This window comes from Hyperolius riggenbachi, chromosome 1 (genome assembly GCF_040937935.1).
Source record: "Hyperolius riggenbachi isolate aHypRig1 chromosome 1, aHypRig1.pri, whole genome shotgun sequence".
NCBI classification, from domain to species: domain Eukaryota; kingdom Metazoa; phylum Chordata; class Amphibia; order Anura; family Hyperoliidae; genus Hyperolius; species Hyperolius riggenbachi.
The window spans coordinates 392,691,011-392,711,115 of record NC_090646.1 but is presented as its reverse complement, the minus strand read 5'-3'; the positions used below and the strand labels follow the sequence as shown (position 1 = coordinate 392,711,115).

At 43.8% G+C, this 20,105-nt stretch overlaps 1 protein-coding gene across 1 annotated transcript in view; it reads left to right on the top strand.

Annotated features, from left to right (window-relative positions):
* The window catches only part of PLAA (phospholipase A2 activating protein), a 71,116-nt gene extending 52,777 nt beyond the window's left edge, over positions 1-18,339 (top strand). Inside the window, exons 10-14 of the mRNA XM_068234618.1 lie at positions 5,688-5,750; positions 6,269-6,337; positions 6,420-6,521; positions 10,187-10,351; positions 17,684-18,339. Of these exons, the coding sequence (XP_068090719.1) occupies positions 5,688-5,750; positions 6,269-6,337; positions 6,420-6,521; positions 10,187-10,351; positions 17,684-18,249 (965 nt within the window). The 3' untranslated portion in view covers positions 18,250-18,339. The remainder of the gene's footprint in view (positions 1-5,687; positions 5,751-6,268; positions 6,338-6,419; positions 6,522-10,186; positions 10,352-17,683) is intronic.
* Positions 18,340-20,105: the final 1,766 nt, after the last annotated feature.

Here is a 20,105-nt window from a genome sequence, read left to right as displayed (position 1 = left end):
TAAGGTCAGATATACATATCTGGTTGTGACTGTATATATGTGTACACAGGAATCTCTTATATATACTAAATAACATCTATGCTGTAAGAATAAAGCCTGATGTGTAGCTGTGTCACTAATAGAGATGGTCAACGAGATGGAAATAATTCTGCATTGATGCTGATTTATGCAAATGTATGCACTCCCTTTGCTGATGAAATCAAATAATTTGATATGTTGTTAAAATTTGGTTTGGTGACTACAAATTAAAGGGTACCTGAGACGGATGAAAAGTAAAGTTTTATACATACCTGGGGCTTCCTCCAGCCCCCTTCAGGCTAATCAGTCCCTCGCTGTCCTTCACCACCCGGATCTTCTGATATGAGTCCTGGTAATTCAGCCAGTCAGCGCTGTCCGGCCGCATGCCGCTCCCACAGCCAGGAACATTCTGCACCTGCGCAATAGTGCTGCACAGGTGTAGTATGCTCCTGGCGGCGGAGTGTGTGCATGCGCACTACGCCTGACTGGCTCAAGTACCTGGACTCATAGCAGAAGATCCAGGTGGCGGAGGAGGACAATGAGGGACTGATTATCCTGAAGGCGGCTGGAGGAAGCCCCAGGTATGTATAAAACTTTAATTTTATCTGTCTCAGGTTTACTTTGTTACACAGTAGTACTATACTCTACATATGCACTCCCCACAGAGCTGCAGGGAATCCACTGAGAATGATGTGCACATTGAACACAGAGGTGTTGTCTGTTTACAATCTCCTCATTCCCATGCAGAGTACCTGCACATCATTCTTACATGTACCCACACTTACATTGCCTAGGGCCTGATAGATGTTCTTTGTCCCGGTTTGTACCTTTTACAAGTACTCTTACCAAGGACTAGTTTTAGTCTAAAGGGAATAAATATAGTAGTCTACATATCCTTCTCACTTCAGTTGTCTTGTAAAATTCCTAAGCGTTGGCAGTTAAGAGACGAATTTCATGTTACATACTTTTAATCAACAAAATTGTAATATGCAAATTAGAGGAGTCGGAGTCGGTGGAATCCTAAACTGAGGAGTCGGAGTCGGTGGATTTTTGGACCGACTCCACAGCCCTGGGAGAAACGTCCTGCAAGCAGTCATCCCACCCTAGTTGTGAGTAAAGAACAGTTTCTCTGTAGTCTCTCACTTCTGGGGGGCCGGACTGGAGGACGCAGGGAGAAAATACCTGGTAGTATCCGGTAGCGGGTATTTCTGATAGTCCTCCAGGCCGGCCCCCCACTATAATCCCTAAACCCTATTCACATGGTGGACTTCTAGCCTCATCACCTTTTCCTTCTCTTGTGTGCACAGGGTGTTACTCTGGTAAAAGTGAAGTAGGAAGGAAGTAGGCACATACTTATGCAGGGCGGGAGAGGAGTCATTAGGGTCTAATTAATTGATTACATGTGTTTCCTAACAGGTGAACATTGGTGTCCTTTCACTTCTGGGGGGCCGGCCTGGAGGACTATCAGAAATACCCGCCACCGGATACTACCAGGTATTTTCTCCTCTTTCTGACGACCTCTAAATCGTCGCCCTACGCCTTTTAGTTTTCTCAATTTTCGCGATCGAAATCGTGGCCGCGGCAATTTAAAATTCAAAAGCGAAAACTAAAAGGCGTAGAGTGGCGGTTTATATATCTTTGGAAAGAGGAGAAAGTGAGCTTTAAAATGATATGCATCTTCCCATAGTTTCTGCACTGCTCGGAGTCCCTTTAAAGAGTAACTGTTAGGCATTATATGTGAAATCATTTTTCTATTTTAGCCTATTACATAGACAAACAGGATGCTAATAAGGCAATACAAATACTTAAAATCATTCTTACTTTTTTTCCTAGGAGGTTTTTCTCTCCCCATGCCTGCAGGACGCAAGGCCGCAGAACAGAAATGACAGGCAGGCTGATTGGCTAAAGCCTCTGTCAATCACCCCTCTGCTCTGCGATTGGCCGCCTCCTCTCCCCTTGTCTGCGGTGGTTGTAGCCGCTGTAAGAGCGCACGGAGGGGGGGCCAGAGGCTATCTCCTGTCACTGTCCTCTGCCCCCCTCCTCCAGTGTGATGTCCGCGCCCCCCCCCCTCCTGCCCTTCTGCCGCCCGCCGCCGCCGCATTCTCCTTCTTCCCCTCACAGAACTTTGGGGAAGGATAAAGGCAGCGCACAGACTCCAGGAATAATGTTCCCAGGCACTGCAGTTCCCCCCATACTCTCTGCACTGCCGCCGGTGGTAGTGCAGAGAGTATAGGGGGGAACTGCAGCGCTTGGATCTATTATTAGGTGAGTCTTTGCCAGCTGCAGCTTTTCCTCCCCGCTGTGCTGAGAATAAGTGCGGGGAGGAGGGGAGTGCGGGGGGGGGGGGAGAATATACCCGGAGGAAGCAAGATGGCCCCTGCCATGAAGAGAATGTCCCTATATTTATAATATAAAATTATATGGCTGGAAACCGAGGACAGTGCAATACATCTGTTATGTAAGTAGAGGAAGTATTTATCTACTTACATATGTATATTCTTTGGGGGGCATGTTATTGCTAATAGTGCCTCTTTAAGGATCAAGGGGACATCTTCAATATGAAGAGCAACACCTATCCGTCCTTGTGAGTCAAGGGATACCTTATGTATAACAGATCTCAATCTCTTATGTAGAAAAAGTGATACACCACTAGAATATGATGAAAATGTACTGTGAGTAGACCATCCCAACCATTTTTCACGTAAACATCCAGTTTTACCTGCTAACATATGCGTTTCCTGCAAACAAAGAACATCCGGATGGATTTTGTCTATTTGGGCAAATATCAAAGATCTCTTAAAACTATCATTGGCTCCTCTAACGTTCCATGATAGGAACTTCAATGTGTCTTTTGACATTTAAAAGGAGTAAACGATAATTACATACTAGGCTAGGCACATGACAACAATACAGTGTGAATACAACCCTATGTATAAGATATTGATAGCATAGCATTCCAGAACAGATAAGAACATAAAAGCTATAACCCCTACCCACAATGCTAAACAGGAACAAAACAGCAGAAGCATTGGGGTTTGATACCCAAACATTAATCACAGGACAAGAGATCAGCATTTAGCTGAGCACTCTTATGGAGACCAAGTATTCAGCCAGTCCGGGAAGTTAAGCAGGTTGTAGGCCGCAGAGCCAGTACAAAGGTAGCTTAGTAAAAAGGCATTTAGTGGAGAAGATATAGAGACTTTTATTAACAAGGCCTACTGTCCAGCCATTGAACTGCCTCGTGCGGTGTTTGAAAAAACAAAGTTTTGTCCTCTTCCACAACACGCAATTTAGCTGGGAATTGCATAGAGTATGATAGATTATCATCTTTCAGACGTTTCTTGATGTCGATAAACGAGGCTTGTTTCTTTTGCAGTTCAACTGAATAGTCAGGGAAGATCATAAGTTTAGTATTATCAATTTTAAGATCACCCTTAGTACGTGCAAGTCTCAAGATAGTATCGCGATCCCTGCAGTTGAGTAGCCTGGCCAGGAATGCATGTGGCTGAGCACCCGGTGGCGGGTGTTTAGATGGGACTCTGTGTGCACGCTCAACTGCAAAGTTTTGGATAGGTTTTCAGATCCAAAGTGCTGTAAAAGCCATGTTTCAATAAAGTCCTCCGGATTAGAACCCTCTGCACCCTCACGGAGACCCACAAATTGTAGATTGTTGTGTGTCAGACTGTTTTCAATGTCGTCTGCTTTAGCATGATTGCCTTGTGACTGCTGCTTAACAGTGTGCAGATCTTTAGTTAGGATAGGTGTAGTATCTTCCAGCTTGGATACCCTGACTTCCAATTCAGAGGTGCGTTCACGCAATTTCTGCATGTCTAATCTGATGAGGCCTACATCACACTTGACTTCTTCTATCTTAGTTGTGAGAGCAGTGCGAGTGTTCATTATTGCAGATAAAATTTGCTGATGCATTTCTTTTAGAGTGAGTTCGGGTTCTATTTCTTCCTCCCTTTCTTCATTAGCGTCCCAGTTTGTCTGCTCTAGTGTGGGAGAGGGTGGAGAAGACTGGGCTGAGGCCGCTTTACACGGTGGGATAGAGTCTGCTGCACTGTGTGTAGGCGGATGGTGAATGTCCGCCTCGTGCTGTACTTGCTTACCGTGTGGCGGCTCATATGGAGGCTCGGACGAGTGTTGTGCAGCTTCCAAGGAGGGTGAATTAGAGTTTCGCTCGGGTGATGAAGGGCTGTCAGCTCTCTGGGCCGTGGGCTGCGTGGAGCGGTTAAGCGAGCGGGCGCGCTGTGGGAGACTGGCGCCATCTTGGTCTACATGCACGAAGCGCTCAATGGAGGCTGTAGCTGTTCCTTCTTTGTTTTTCCCGGCTCTGGTAGTGGATGCCATAATGTCCTACTGTCAGGGAGTCCAGCAGTGTAAACTTCAGCAGCTCTGCGGCAAGCTGGTAGGCTGAAAAGGAGAGATCTGCCCGGAGCTCCTGAGTTAAGCGTCCAGCTCCGTCGCCATCTTGGCTCTCTTTGAGGGACAATCTAGCATGAGAACAGGTGTCTCCCCAATGTCTGCATCTTCCGCTTCAGTGATCTGCTTACCTAGTACCCAGTTGACTGCTATGGTAGTTCAAACTGATAGGACATTGGCTTGTTTTTTCTCTCCTTTCCACAGGACTCTTGTGTAGGGTTTGTCTCCTGTTGGACATAAAATGCTTTAGAGCTCCACCTACTAAGAGCACACTTAGTGGCGTTTTGTCTCTTCATGCAATCCTAGACAGATTTAGTCGTGATGAGATTACAGGGGCCATACATTTCTGTATGGTTTTGGCTATATGTTTGGACTCGTCCTGCCACGGAATGAATTTGAGATTGGACATATGCTTCATTATTCATATTATATGCTGAATAATGATCTGCTTGTACTTTTCAACTCTGCAGAAATGCAACCGTAAAGCCACCAGCAACTTCTACCACTTTACAGGGTTTCAGCGAACAAACCGCCTTCCTTTATAGCCGGGTTTTTCAGATTTTAGCTCTCAAGTCTAGAATACCTGCAGCCATTTTTTCTTCACACCAGTTCTTGTGCCATCATACAAAGAAGAATTTCTTGGGTTTGTTTCCATGCTGTACAAATGGTTTTGGGTGCAAGTCTTCCATAACGACCACTTATGACCATCCTTCTTGTACCTTAGATAGGAATACCAGGGTCTTAGTGGCTTCTTCCAGGTCTCAGCTGAGTGTGCTCCTAATTGCAAAAGGAAATTGGGGAAAAGGTATCTTTCATTAGTGGCACTCAGTTTTCTCAGCCAACTAATGCCTTTTCATTCCTCAGCACATTTGGAAACACTTCAGATTTCTGCCTTGGAAGATCTTATTGATGTGCTCAGTATTACCATTGTGTAAGATTTTTTACATTGAACTGTCTTCAACACGTAGATGTGTTAGTAGACCGTGGCTTTTTTTTACATAGGAGATTTTGACTTATTTATTGTGTTTTAAGGTACATGTTATTTTGTTGACAATTAGCAACTGTTTTGTATAATTGCTTAATTGTGCACTAGATTATATGCCTCCATTTTTCAGTGCGTAGGTGTAGCTGGGAGAATTAATACTATGTAAGGCAAAAAGGGTAGTCCTACAAAGTCTTTAAATGTTTCTTTATGTTTGTTTGTTTTTTTAATTCATTTTAAAAGTTTTATATATTTTTAATAGGTGGTGGCCGTTACATCCCCGGAGGTTCCTCTGCTCCTGGATCTAGTGCAGATCCATTTACAGGTATTTTGACAAGTGAATTTAAACTATCTATCATCAGCTAAAACCTTAAAACCACTTTCTTAATATTATCTAGGTCACCCTATTTTAATTGGATGTTATGCAAAACTATTTTTATGAATAACTATAAAATCTGTTAGAAATATGTTAATAATGCACATACACTTTATAAATAGTTATACATGCTTTTTATTACATTTTAACTCCTTACACTCCTACCCTATAGTTACCCAAAAATGAAAAAGACATTTAAAAAACAAACAAATCATTCTTCCAGATTGTTTTTTTAATGTTAGGCCATAATAACCAAAACAGTTTAATTCGGTATATTGTAAAAATACATTCTTGTTTCTGGCATGCATTATGTAACATTTTAAAGGGCATAATAAAAGGTCCATGGATTTGTATATATATTGCTGTACAGCTAGTCTGAATTTCAATAGAACATGGTGATTTGGATGCAATCTTTCAGGTGTGTTGTAGACGTTGCAGTGAATGAACTTAAAGTTCTTGACTTTCAGGTGGTAGTCGTTACATGCCTACCTCATCATCCTATTCATTCCCCACAGCTGGAGGAGATCCATTTACAGGTAACGGCAAATACACTTAAATCGTCTAGCATTTAACACAATTTCATAGAGGGCTACATTAGCTTTGTGTTGTGATTTGCAGGGAGGAATGCTTACAAGTCAGCAGCTGCACAAATTCCAAACACCTACTATCCTAAAAGGGATCCTGTCACCTTTGACCAGGCAAACCCAGCACTGATTTTAGGTAAGTTCAGTTAAGTAACAGGTATATTTTTCTAGGTACAATCAAGATGTAATAGCTTTTATTAGCTTTGGGCAGCAAATGCCCAGGAGTACTGCTGGCCCCTGCTAATTGATCCAGTGGAATTATTTTTACTATTGTCATTTAGTATTTATAAAGCGCTGACATCTTTCACAGTTGTTTACAGCTATATAAGCTTTTCACTGTCTCCCAGAGGGGCTCACCATGTAATCCCTATCATACTTGCAAAATGACTTTCCAAGGAGACAGCACCCAAGTGTAAGAACCCGGGAGTAAGCCATGCCTAGCCTGGACCCGATTGCTTTAACGGTCTCGGTAGAACCAAAAGTAAGACAGAGGCGGTACACCAATGGCTGCAAAATGCTGCTTTTATTGCGTAACAGTGACACTACATGTCACACACGCAGGTCCTTCATCAGGTAAAGTCAGTTATGCACCTGATGAAGGACCTACGTGTCCGTGATATGTAGTGTCTCTGTTCCGCAATAAAAGCAACATTTACAGCCAGTGGTGTGCTGCCTCTTTCTTAATTTTAATCCCTGGAAAATTGCACAACGTTGAGGAGTGCTAGAAGGTAATACAGCTGAACTGTTACCCCAAATTGGGGGAGCCACCTTCCTAAAACACAACTGAATACAAAAACCAACCAATCGGGTGTCTGCTTAACTGGTTCCCGATCGCCTCATGCCAATTGGAGTGAATACGGCGGCTTCCCCAGGACCGCGTAATGCCAATTGGTGTTATGTCCTGGGGGCAGAGATCGCAGGGGATCGCGCATCCCCACTTGAATGATTGAGCTCCACTCTGTCATTAGTCTCCCAACGGTGATTGACGTCTTTTTACAGTGTACATCGCTGCGATCTATGCCAGCGCTGTACTGGGGACAGCCGGTCACTCGGCTGTCCCCTGGGCAGGCACAAGAGCGATCGGCTCTCATAGGCTGATGCACAAATAAATACAAAAATAAATACAGGTAGTCCTCGGTTAACGAACGAGATAGGGACTGCCCACTCGTTCTTAACCTGAATCTGTGCGTGTCGGGACTACCTGTTGTGGCCCGTTGAAAATGCAGAGTATAGGCAGCGGAAGGTAAATAGAGGTTATCTCACCTGATCCTCGGCGGTAGAAGGTGCTCTCGTAGTGCCCGGAAGGTCCGCAGCCCGTCCTCTCGCTTCCTCCATTGTTCCCCGGCGGCTTCTGACTTCACATGCTGCGCATAATGACGTAATCAGGAAGAGCCCCCTAGTGGCGGCGCTTCCTAATTGCGCCATTATGCGCCGCATGTGAAGCCAGGAGCCGCCGGGAAACAGTGGAGGAAGCGAGAGGACGGGCTGTGGACCTTCCGGGCACCACGAGGGCACCTTCTACCGCCGAGGATCAGGTGAGTAGGCCTCTATTTACCTTCCGCTGCCCATATTCTTCATTTTCAACGGGGCAGAACAGGTAGTTTTCGGCGGGCGTGACGTCATGCGACGGGGCGGAGCTATGGTCGCGGCGTTCATATCGGCGGGTCGTTCGTAAGTTGGCCGTTCGTAACCCGGGGACTACCTGTAAACACTATGGGAGCTATCAGAGCCCACCAACAGAAATCTCTCTTTGTAAGCAGAAAACGGGGATGGGTCACTTGTGTGCTGTTGTACAGCCCTGCAGCGAGCCCTTAACGCTGCAGTGGCCTGAATTGTAAAAAATAGTACAGCAGAGAAAATCGTACAGCCTCATGATAAGCCAATCAGGCCAAATTTGCAAAGCCAGATTTGTCAGGTTCACTTGGTGTTTGATGCACACATTAAACTCTCTATATATTGTAAAAAAAATAGCCTGGTCACTTGGGGAGGGGGGGGGGGGGGGGTTGTGTCAGCCTATGGTCCTCAAGAGGTTAATCAGATATCCAACCTTATTGAAAACATTAATGCAGCCACATAACCCCCCCCCTTTTTCCCCCCTCTAAAAATTAAAGCACGGCCGTGTTTCACGTGAATCAGCTGATCGTCCATCCAACTATCACACTCAATCAACCCACTACCATACAACCTCACAGAGCTAGCTATAAATACGAAGGATCTTAAATCTGTTCTCTAGGTATATAACACTCGTAACATTTGCAGCTTCAAGGCCATGTTTTCATTTTTAAGGGGAGAAAAGGGGGTTTTATGTGGTTGGTTTTTGTACTTTTAATCCTTATAGTCTGAGGCCAATTTTGAGGGAAACCATTCAACTAACCTCTGTTTTTGGAATGTGTAAGGAAACTGGAATGCTCGTAGGAAACCCATGCAAACTGGGGGGCACATACAGGCAGGGCCGGATTTAGGCCAAGGCCACCTAGGCCATGGCCTAGGGCACCACAGAAGCAGGGGCACCAAAGCAGCAGGCTAAACTGGTGCAGCATTTGCAAGCTTGCAAATGCTGCAATGCAGGGAGATCAGGCGAGCACCTGGCCATGGTACTTTGCTGCTAGCCGCCTGCGCAGCAGCCATTTTGCTCTCTGTGCACGCTTGCATTGTGGCCAGCGGCTATGGACTTGGGGAAGAGGAAGCTTCTGCACTGGAGACGAGTGGAGAAATGAGTGACACAGATGGCTGCTGCGGTGTGAAGGCGAGCTGGCTACCTATATTAAAAGGTGGGGGTGTGGGAAAAGGAGGGATTAAGGGAGTCATCTGGCTACCTATACTGGAGTGAAAGGGGGAGGCGTCATCTGGCTACATATACTAGTGGGAAGGGGGAGGGGTCATCCCACTACCTATACTGAAGGGGGGCGGCTGGTGACAGTGGCCTAGGGCGGTAAAGAGTACAAATCCGGGCTTGCATACAGGCTTAGTGTAGATACAGGTAGTGTCCTGACCCAGCACTGCGAGGAAAGTTTCATCCTCTATGCCACTATGTCATTTGGGATAAAACCTTGTTAGCTAGTATGTATGTGTCGAGCTAGCTAGCTATATACATTGCCAAACAGTCTGCTAATTTGGACTGGCAGTCTCTGGCCTCTTAAGGACCAGAGCCTTTTTTTTTTTTTTTTTAAACTGAGCTGTGATTGGCTCACAGTGATTACGGGGTCATTGGCTCCTGAACAGCGCATAGAGCTCTGCTGTCATGAGTGACAGCACAGAGAGCCGGCTGTAGCGACAACAGGGCGACAAGGCCACGCGGTGTGCCCTGACAGGGATAACAGCACCCAAACAGGGCATCATTTCAAATACCATGGCCCGGAACCAGTTAAAAATGAAACTGCCATTTTTTTTGGCATGTGCATCATGCTCTAGTTTTAGTTTCTTCAATCATTAACAGTGCAGAATGTCAGGATTCGCATCCAGTTTGAGAGTTGCCATTCCTTCATCTGTGCCGATTTGCTGATTAAACACTCACACATAGGAAATAAATAAATAAAATGTCCTGTTGATTTAAATAAAGGAGACTGAAACCATTGTTTGTTAAATGTCAGATTTAGCTATAGGGAGAATATCTGTTTGGCACCTATCATCTGGGCTAGATTCCTGACTGTGCAAAGTAGTTTTCCTAACAAGAAGCATATTATGGGCTGCATGTCTCTTTATGTTGTAATCCTGCAAATAATCATGTAAGAAATATTTTATATTTTTTATTTTTGTATTGTATGTTATTGTAATGCTGTGGTTTCCTTTTTACTTGTTTAGGTAAACTAAAAGAATTGAATGAATCCGCGCCTGAAGAATACAAGTTGCCTGAGGATGATCTAATAAGACTTGACAAGCTGCTCTCTGTGGTTGTTAATCCTTCTGGAGAAACTGCCACAGCTCAACAAGCAGACACTTTATGGAGGGCAGTCAGATGGCCTGAAGGTGTGTGACAATTGCTGTATTTTCATTAACTTCGGCTTTTTTTATTTAAATAGGAAGCAACATTTTAATTTGGAAAGTTCATACATTAGGGCCTCGATTCATAAAAGTGCTGTCGGTAAGGTAAATCCGTGCGGGGAAACACCGCTGTCTGTATTTCAGCCTTCTGGGTGGTCATTCATAAAAATGTTTCTAGTTGCGATAGGAGTGCGGAGATATTCCGCTGTAGGCTAGCGTTAGGCTGTCGGTAGGCATGCGGAAACGGGAGAAGCTGGCCGAGTCCCTCCGTGCGGTGTTCTCTCTGCTGCTGCTTGGGAAGTCTGTCCCATTCACTGCAATGTATTCCGCACGCTTCTCGCCACATCAGAGGTAGCGGTAATCCCTGTCTGCATACCGCTTCCTCTAATCTTTATGAATTGACATTTGTTACTTTTGTTAAGATATTCACCGCGCAAGGCGGTGATTTATCACTCTGCTTGCGAATGTCGGCTTTTCATGCGGAAAAAGCCTTTATGAATACATTTTGCTATGTGGTCAGTAAAGTGAGCTGTTTTTAGCATTTCCGCATGCGTGAATGCTTTATGAATCGAGGCCTAAGTATACATATAGAATTCTTCCTGAAAATTCATGTGTGACATTGTGGCAGTTGAGGTGTTTTGACTAAGCAGGTTTAGCAGAGCCAAGGCACGTGTGCTGAAGCAGGTAGATTTTGGTAGAGCATTTCAGCCGCAGTCCCAGCATGAATGGTGCTGGACCTTCCAGACTTGCTGACACTACTCTGCAGTCTGTCTCATCTCTGTGTGGTTCATTTTGGTGCTGCGTTAGTCTGACCTGATTTGTGTTTGTCTTGACCTTGGAGAAATTATGAGTTCTTAAGGGGATGTTACCTTTACAGATTTTAGTGGCTTGGTTTGGCACAGGCAATGGGGGTAGGTTAAGGAAAAGGCACCAGAGAGAGGGAAAGAGAGATGCAGGTGTGTAGGGTGATCAAGAATGACACCCTGGAAGAAAAAAAAGCATATAGACAAGGAAAGCCCAATAGTGTAATAAGTAATGACAAGGGGTTACAAATGTGGTAGAGGATGGTACTCACAAAAAGATGTTGCAGATGGGCAACCAACCAATGACGGTAGGAGGAGATCAACAACCCCGACTCCACTCAGGTGTCCAGATACACTGGTCACCGGTCGCACTCTTGGCAAAGAAGTCCAATATTGGCTATAGGGATGGGGGTACACCTAACCAAAATGGAAAACCCCTCCCAAAGGAGGGTGGGTAGCACAAGGGGGAAAGAGGCAAAATATGGATAAAACTGTGTTAAAAACAGCTAAAATAGAAAAAGGTGAGGTGGCTTAACTCAATGACGACAGATTAGTAAATGAAATGAACAAATTTTATTAAGCCTAGTGCTTGATACAATTTGTTAATTTAATTTACGAATCTTTCGTCATTGAGGTAAGCCACCTCCCTTTTTTCTATTTTGGCTGTTTTTAACCTTTTTCTATTTTAGCTGTTTTTAACACAGTTTTATCCATTTTTGGGTGCTTGAGAGATACTTACCTAGGAAGTGGGAGGCCTCCTGATACTCCTACGGCTTCCCATGTCCTCCATGCCATATAGCTGCTTGCCGGGACCCCCTAGAAGTTTGTGAGCTTGCTCCTCCTTGTGCACAGGCAAGGCCATTTTGTGCGCGTCCAAATATAGCCATATGTATAAATGATTTAGTCAGTGTTTGTCCACTGTAAAATCTGTCATCTCCCCAATTTAGATTCTGACATTTATCACATGGTGACATTTTTACTGCTGGCAGGTGATGTAACTGCTGCTTGCTGTTTTGGCAGTTGGAAACAGCTGTAAACAGCTATTTCCCACCAGGGCTGTGGAGTCGGAGTCATGGAGTCGGGCAATTTTGGGTGCCTGGAGTCGGAGTCGGGAAAAAATGCACCGACTCCGACTCCTAATGAATTTGTAACTGTAATTAAAATAGAAGATATGATAAAATGTTCTATTTCTCAGATAATAGTCATTAACCACTTGCCGACCGGACGCTTATACCGTGCGTCGGCAAAGTGGCAGCTGCAGGCTGATTAATCAGGAAGCAGCCGCTCGCGCGAGCGGCTGCTTCCTGTCAATTCACGGCGGGGGGCTCCGTGAATAGCCTGCGGGCCGCCGATGGCGGCTCGCAGGCTAAATGTAAACACAAGCGGAAATAATCCGCTTTGTTTACATTGTACGGCGCTGCTGCGCAGCAGCGCCGTAAGGCAGATCGGCGATCCACGGCCAATCAGCGGCCGGGGATCGCCGCCATGTGATGGGACGTCCTGTCCCTGGCTGCACAGGACGGATAGCGTCCTGTGCAGCCCCGATCTCCGGGGGGGGAGCAGGTAGGAGAGGGAGGGGGGAATTTCGCCGCGGAGGGGGGCTTTGAGGTGCCCCCCCCCCCGCCAGCCACACGCAGGCAGAAGAGATCGGACCCCCCCAGCACATCATCCCCCTAGTGGGGAAAAAAGGGGGCAATCTGATCTCTCTGCCTGTTACCTGATCTGTGCTGGGGGCTGCAGAGCCCACCCAGCACAGATCACTAAACACAGCGCTGGTCCTTAAGGGGGGGTAAAGGGTGGGTCATCAAGTGGTTAAAAATAATGTATATATACAGTAATAGCTGTGCTTAGTCCACAAAAATGAAATAAACCAATCAAAATTAGTTACTTGTGCTGCTTCAATAAAGCAGTCCCCGTATTTTTAAGGTCAGATATACATATCTGATTGTGACTGTATATATGATGTGTACATAGGAATCTCTTATATATACTAAATAACATCTATGCTGTAAGAATAAAGCCTGATGTGTAGCTGTGTCACTAATAGAGATGGTAAATGAGATGGAAATAATTCTGCATTGATGCTGATTTATGCAAATGTATGCACTCCCTTTGCTGATGAAATCAAATAATTTGATATGTTGTTAAAATTTGGTTTGGTGACTACAAATTAAAGGGTAACTGAGACGGATGAAAAGTAAAGTTTTATACATACCTGGGGCTTCCTCCAGCCCCCTTCAGGCTAATCAGTCCCTCGCTGTCCTCCACCACCCGGATCTTCTGCTATGAGTCCTGGTAATTCAGCCAGTCAGCACTGTCCGGCCGCATGCCGCTCCCACAGCCAGGAACATTCTGCACCTGCGCAATAGTGCTGCACAGGTGTAGTATGCTCCTGGCGGCGGAGTGTGTGCATGCGCACTACGCCCGACTGGCTCAAGTACCTGGACTCATAGCAGAAGATCCAGGTGGTGGAGGAGGACAACGAGGGACTGATTATCCTGAAGGCAGCTGGAGGAAGCCCCAGGTATGTATAAAACTTTAATTTCATCTGTCTCAGGTTTACTTTGTTACACAGTAGTACTATACTCTACATATGCACTCCCCACAGAGCTGCAGGGAATCCACTGAGAATGCTGTGCACATTGAACACAGAGGTGTTGTCTGTTTACAATCTCCTTATTCCCCTGCAGAGTACCTGCACATCATTCTTACATGTACCCACACTTTGCCTAGGGCCTGATAGATGTTCTTTGTTCCGGTTTGTACCTTTTACAAGTACTCTTACCAAGGACTAGTTTTAGTCTAAAGGGAATAAATATAGTAGTCTACATATCCTTCTCACTTCAGTTGTCTTGTAAAATTCCTAAGCGTTGGCAGTTAAGAGACGAATTTCATGTTACATACTTTCAATCAACAAAATTGTAATATGCAAATTAGAGGAGTCGGAGTCGAGGAGTCGGAGTCGGTGGAATCCTAAACTGAGGAGTCGGAGTCGTTGGATTTTTGGACCGACTCCACAGCCCTGTTTCCCACAGTGCAACAAAGTTTACAGACAGGAAACTGCCAGGAGTACCATGGTCCTCAGAGTTTCTTGTGGGAGGGGTTTCAGCACATTATCAGCCATACAGAGCCCCCTGATGATCCGTTTGTGAAAAGGAAAAGATTTCTCATGTAAAAGGGGGTATCAGCTACTGATTGGGATGAAGTTCAATTCTAGGTCATGCAGTAGGGTATTGTACCGTGCTAGCCATCAGTCAAAGCAAGAAGTTTTAAATCAGGATGATACCATTTATTGGCGAACTAAAAAGAATAAGCAAGCTTTTGGCCTTGCAGCCTTCGTCGGGCTTACACAACAGGATGTAAGCCCGACGAAGGCTGCAAGGCCGAAAGCTTTCTTATTCTTTTTAGTTAGCCAATAAATGGTATCATCCTGATTTAAAACTTCTTGCTCTTCTTGGTCATGGTTTCTCTTTAACCAGTACAGAACTGTTAAGTTAGATATCAGATTCTAATTGGATATCTGATTCTAATTCTGGGAGTAATGTTTTACACCTTCATAGTTGATTCATACATATGGTATATTGTTCAAGAACCACAATGTACTCAGCATATGTAACACATTAATTTAATATGTATAGAATCTTAGTTCCATTACTGTGTGATACCTATTTTTGTTACTGCATGGCCGAGGTTTGTGAATCTACAAATATACCTATACAGGTAGTCCCCGACTTACGAACGCCTGACTTACGAACGACCCGCCGATACTAACGGCATGGATTCTCTGTTTCCATGGGAACAAGTAAAAAAAAATTCCAATTGGACTTGTAGATTTTAAGAAAATCATTTTTTTAAAAATCAAAGAAAAAATGGCTTTTAAACTTGTATAAACAGGTACAAAGGGCAGAGGTGACACAGAGGGGGACACTGGAGGCACAGGGGGGCACAGAGGAGGTACAGGGGACAGAGATGGCACAATGTTCCGACATAAGAACCGATTCAGGTTAAAAACAAACCTACAGTCCCTATCTCGTTCATTAACCGGGGACTACCTGTATTTGTTTCTGCATGGCTGAGGTTTGTGCACCAGGAAGCGCTAAATTACTGCCAAGTTATAGATTAACAGTGCTACAATTTACTGACAGAATGACTTGAACACAAAAGGAAAGGTGGAATGGTAGAATTTTGCCTTGTTTCGTTGACTTTTTCAATTCCTTATTTTAACGGTCATATCTTAAAGGTGTTATCAGACGAAAAAAAGTGTTTCACTTACCTGGGGCTTCTACCAGCCCCATGCAGCCATCCTGTGCCCTCGTAGTCACTCACTGCTGCTCCAGTCCCCTGCCGCCAGCTAGTTTTGTTTTTGCCGACCTCGGGGTCGGCGGGCCGCATTGTGTACATTTTTACGCATTCCAGCTGGTGCAGGAACATTAATACATACATTTTTACGCGTTAGTGGTTTAATGCGTACATTTTTACGCATTGCACCACCCGCGTGTAAAAATGTATGTGTTAATGCACCAGCTGGAATGCGTAAAAATGTACGCAATGCGGCCCGCCGACCCCGAGGTCAGCAAAAACTTAACAAGCAGATGGAGGGGGACCAGAGCAGCAGTTAGTGACTACGAGGGCACAGGATGGCTGCATAGGGCTGGTAGAAGCCCCAGCTAAGTGAAACTCATTTTTTTTTGCCTGATAACTCCTTTAAAGTAATGCCCAACCTGAAATGATGTTGCGTACCATGTGCCTATTTGCAAAAGGTGTTTGAGTACGTTTCTCTTCCATCTCCCAGCCTTGTGTGCTTTTTTTTACTCCACTTACATTATTATTACTTTTTATTTATATAGTGCTAGCATATTCCGCAGTGCTTTACAAAGCACATCAATATGACAAGGGGAACATAGGTACAACCAAAAATGTACAGTAGAGTCTCAAGCAGCACAAGTATTGCAACAAAAACATTAGGAGGATGACCCTGCCCTTGCGAGCTTACCTTCCAAAGGGTAGTGGGAGGACACACTAGTTAAGGAGATGTGGGGAGGGGGGTCTGAGGCAGTGAGCCTTTGCTTCTGATTACATTGTGAACAGATAAGTATATAGGGTTATAAAATGTTATACGCTTGTCTGAACAGGCATTCTATGGATGGTAGCAAAACACCACCATGTTTTCTAGGTAAATCTGGAGTAGGGAATTGGAATAGTGTTTCCTGCTTGCTAGGGGCTGCAAGGGCTGTAATTTATAGCCAGAGAACATACAATTAAACCTATCTTTGTGTCCTACAATTGTAGGATTTAATTCAAACTATTAAATGTAATTATCAACTATTGGGTTTCTGCTTGGCTATACAGAAAGCTGTAGTCTCATTTCTGTGGCTGGAGATACACTTCATACTTGTCTGAGATTTTCAATAGCATATACCGGTAAGCACCCAATTACAGCTGTGCTAATAAGTTTACATAACTTGGCAAAATTTATGATTTCTTAACCATTTTTCATAGAATATGATCGATAACCCAAAAACTTTTCGATTCTCCACTTCCTGGTTCTTCTGCACATCACGTGATTACACGCAGATCATTGCAGCATGGAGCTGGTGGACTGAAACACCACCGCTGCATACTATTCTGCTACCAGGGGGGAGGGCACTAGCACTAGCTTTCTACTTTCCCCAGCAGGGCTACCTTTACCTGGCTACCTGTACTGGGGGCACCTATGCCTAGCTACCTATACTGGGGGCACCTATACCTGGCTCGAACACCGTGAATCCAACGCAGGAGACTTGGGCGCACAGGGAGTAACTTTGGTGCCGTCAGAAGATGGAGCTGAATTTACTTTTAAAACACAATAATTCGGCTTCCAGCAATTGCCAAATTATTTAATTACCCACCATCCATGGCGGCCTGGAGGGGGAATAGTATTTAACACGGCTGGGACTTGTGCAGCAGCAAGATCAGCCATATACCTGGCTTCCTTTTTATGGGGCACCAGGGTATGTAAACTTTTGATCAGAGTCATTTGGGTAGTTTGTGTAGTGATTATGATTTAAAAGGAGTAAACTTGGTTGTTTGAAAATAAATGGCTTCAGCCAACCACTAGCCATGAGTGAAATAAACGTGTTTGCGTTATCATTCATATTCTGTGAAAGAGTTAAAAGATACATCCAGCGATTAAAAAACAAAACAAACAAAAAAAACCTTTTACTCACCTGGAGCTTCTTCCTGCCCCTAGAAGTCTGTTAGGTCTCAGTGCAGAAGATCTCCTGGGGATGGACGAAGCCCCAGGTGATTCTGAATCCTTTAAGAGATCATAAATTCTGCCAGGTTATGTAAACTTATGAGCATAACTGTATATACAACTTGCAGTGGAGAATTGAAAGTAGTATTTTCAAGCCTACATACGGTAGTTACTGGTTCTTGCATAGGAGTATTTGCCCAACTATGTGAAGTATCAGAGACACAATTGTTGCATATATATTTGTAAATCCCTAATAAATATTTTCTGTTTCACTTTCAGACATTGCATTTCCAGCCTTGGATGTTCTTCGTTTAGCTGTCAAAAGTCCTGCTATTAATGAAATGTTCTGCAATGAAAAAGAAGGCAATCAGTTTATTAACTACCTCTTCCAAATCATGCGTCCAAGTGGCAAACAAGCCAACCAACTGCTTGCACTTCGGACATTATGCAATTGCTTTGCCTGTGAGACAGGTGAAGGTCTCATGATGTCCAAAAGAGACGCTGTCATAACAAAAGCAATAGAAATAAAGGCAATAAATAATAAGAATATCCACATTGCCTTGGCCACACTGATGCTGAACTATTCCACATGTTTACACAAAGTCAGTGACTTAGAGGGCAAGGCTCAGTGCCTCTCAGCTGTCAGCACAGTTCTGGAAGTTGTGCAAGATTTTGAAGCTGGTTTTAGACTTCTGGTGGCTCTTGGAACATTAATAACTGACGATCCAAACGCTGTGCAGTTAGCCAAGTCCCTAGGAGTTGATTCTCAAATAAAAAAATACATGTCTGTCACAGAACCAGCCAAAGTCCATGAGTGCTGCAAGCTCCTTTTGAATATACTATAAAGTTATCTTTCTCACTACAGGCAGAAATAGATATCTGCTGTGTAGTATTTTCTTACATTACTGTTCTAAAATAAAATGAAGACAAAATGCTGTGGATTGAATGCTGAAAGTTTGTCTTATCTTAAATATTTAATTAGCCCCCAAATAAATTTTTTGCACTAAACATATTTAGGTTTTTTTTTGTTTTTTTAAAATCCTACTTTTATGGTTATCCACCTTTATTTTATACACTGTAAGGGAACTCTACAAATCAGCATAAATCTTTGTGGGTCAGTATGCTAATGGGTTAATGGAAAAGATACAGAACTGGCATATCCGCAAATATAAGTATGTATAAATGGAGGAATGATTGAAGTGAAACGCCACCTTTGTTAACGTGACAGTGAAGCGGAAAAAACGTATGATGTAGTTAATCAGTATGGATAATTAATAGAACATTAGTATCAAAGAAAAGAGTCTCATAATTTTATTTTCAGTTATAAAGCTTTTCTTTATATAACATTGCATCATTCTGTAATATTTGCAGTTTAAAAACCACACTCTGTATTTGAAACTATGAAACAGAGCAGTGTTAATGACCCTTTGAACGTCCCTGCAGTAAAACCTTATCTGAAGTGGTCTTTCACTGTTTTTTTGATGTATAAGTGCTTCAGAAATCAGCGCTGTCACCCAATATGGGTCGGAGAGCTCAGAGAAGCTCTTTTCCATAGATAACTGAAGTTTCTTAACTCTTCCTGTACTGGAAAACAATATGAGACTCTGGTCTTTGCTATGTATCTTCTATTTCTTAGCTGTACTACACATACAATTCATTATCTCATAAGTTTATTTTCACCTCAGATTCCCTTTAAAATAACGATCTAGTTCTCAGTGCTATACATGACTTTTTTTTTAATGGCATTAAAATAATGTTTCATTTCAATGTGTAGCAGCTTTCATTTTATAAGATTGCTAAAAAATGTAGATCTCAGATTGTTCTCTTTGGAAAACAAAACTGGCAAATTCCCATACAAGTAATTCATTTTTTCTGTACAATGCAGAAAGAAAACTCCTAGCATTACACAAAACCATCCTTAGGTTAAAGCCCCATACACAGGCTAAATTAGTTGGCTGTGGTGGCTGATAAAGACCGCCTTAGGCGATAATCTGGCATGTGTACAGTGTGCCCGATCAGTGACCGGCCAACTATTGGCTAGGTGGATTGACTCAGCCGTTACCTTTGTTTTCGTGCTTACCCTGTCTGCTGCTGGAGGTGACGTCACATCTGCCCCGCTCTGATGGCCCTCTCATCCCACATTGAAACAGTGCATAGTCAGCCCACAGGCATCAATGCCCCTCGAGGGGTCGGGTCCCCATCCCCGTAGGGCAACATCAGTCAAGTGTGTGAATGGGCATTTAACAGATCAGCTTGAAGAACTGACACATTAAAAGGTAATAAAGGTACGCCCTTTGTTGTTGTACACCTAAGACCAGTGAAGTCAGATGGGAAGATTGAAACACACATTGGTAGTATTTGCTACTAGAAAAACACAGAAATAGTTTATGCTATTATATGCACCAGGGCTGAGGAGTCAGAGCCATTTTGGGTACCTGGAGTTGGAGGTTTCAATAAGGGCTCTTTCACATCTGAGCTGGTTTTGGACGTTTTGATGCAAAGTCGATAGTTTGCGTTTTCCAAGGTAAAATGAAAGTCCATAGACTTTCATGTTATCTTTCACATCTAATGCTGCGTTTTTATCATCCAACACTTGCGTTTGCGTTACAATTTAAATCAATATAAAACACAAGCTCCAAGAAGAGCATGCGTTTTTAAAACGTTTCACCGCACACAGTTACAGTTGAAAGTCAAAAAAACA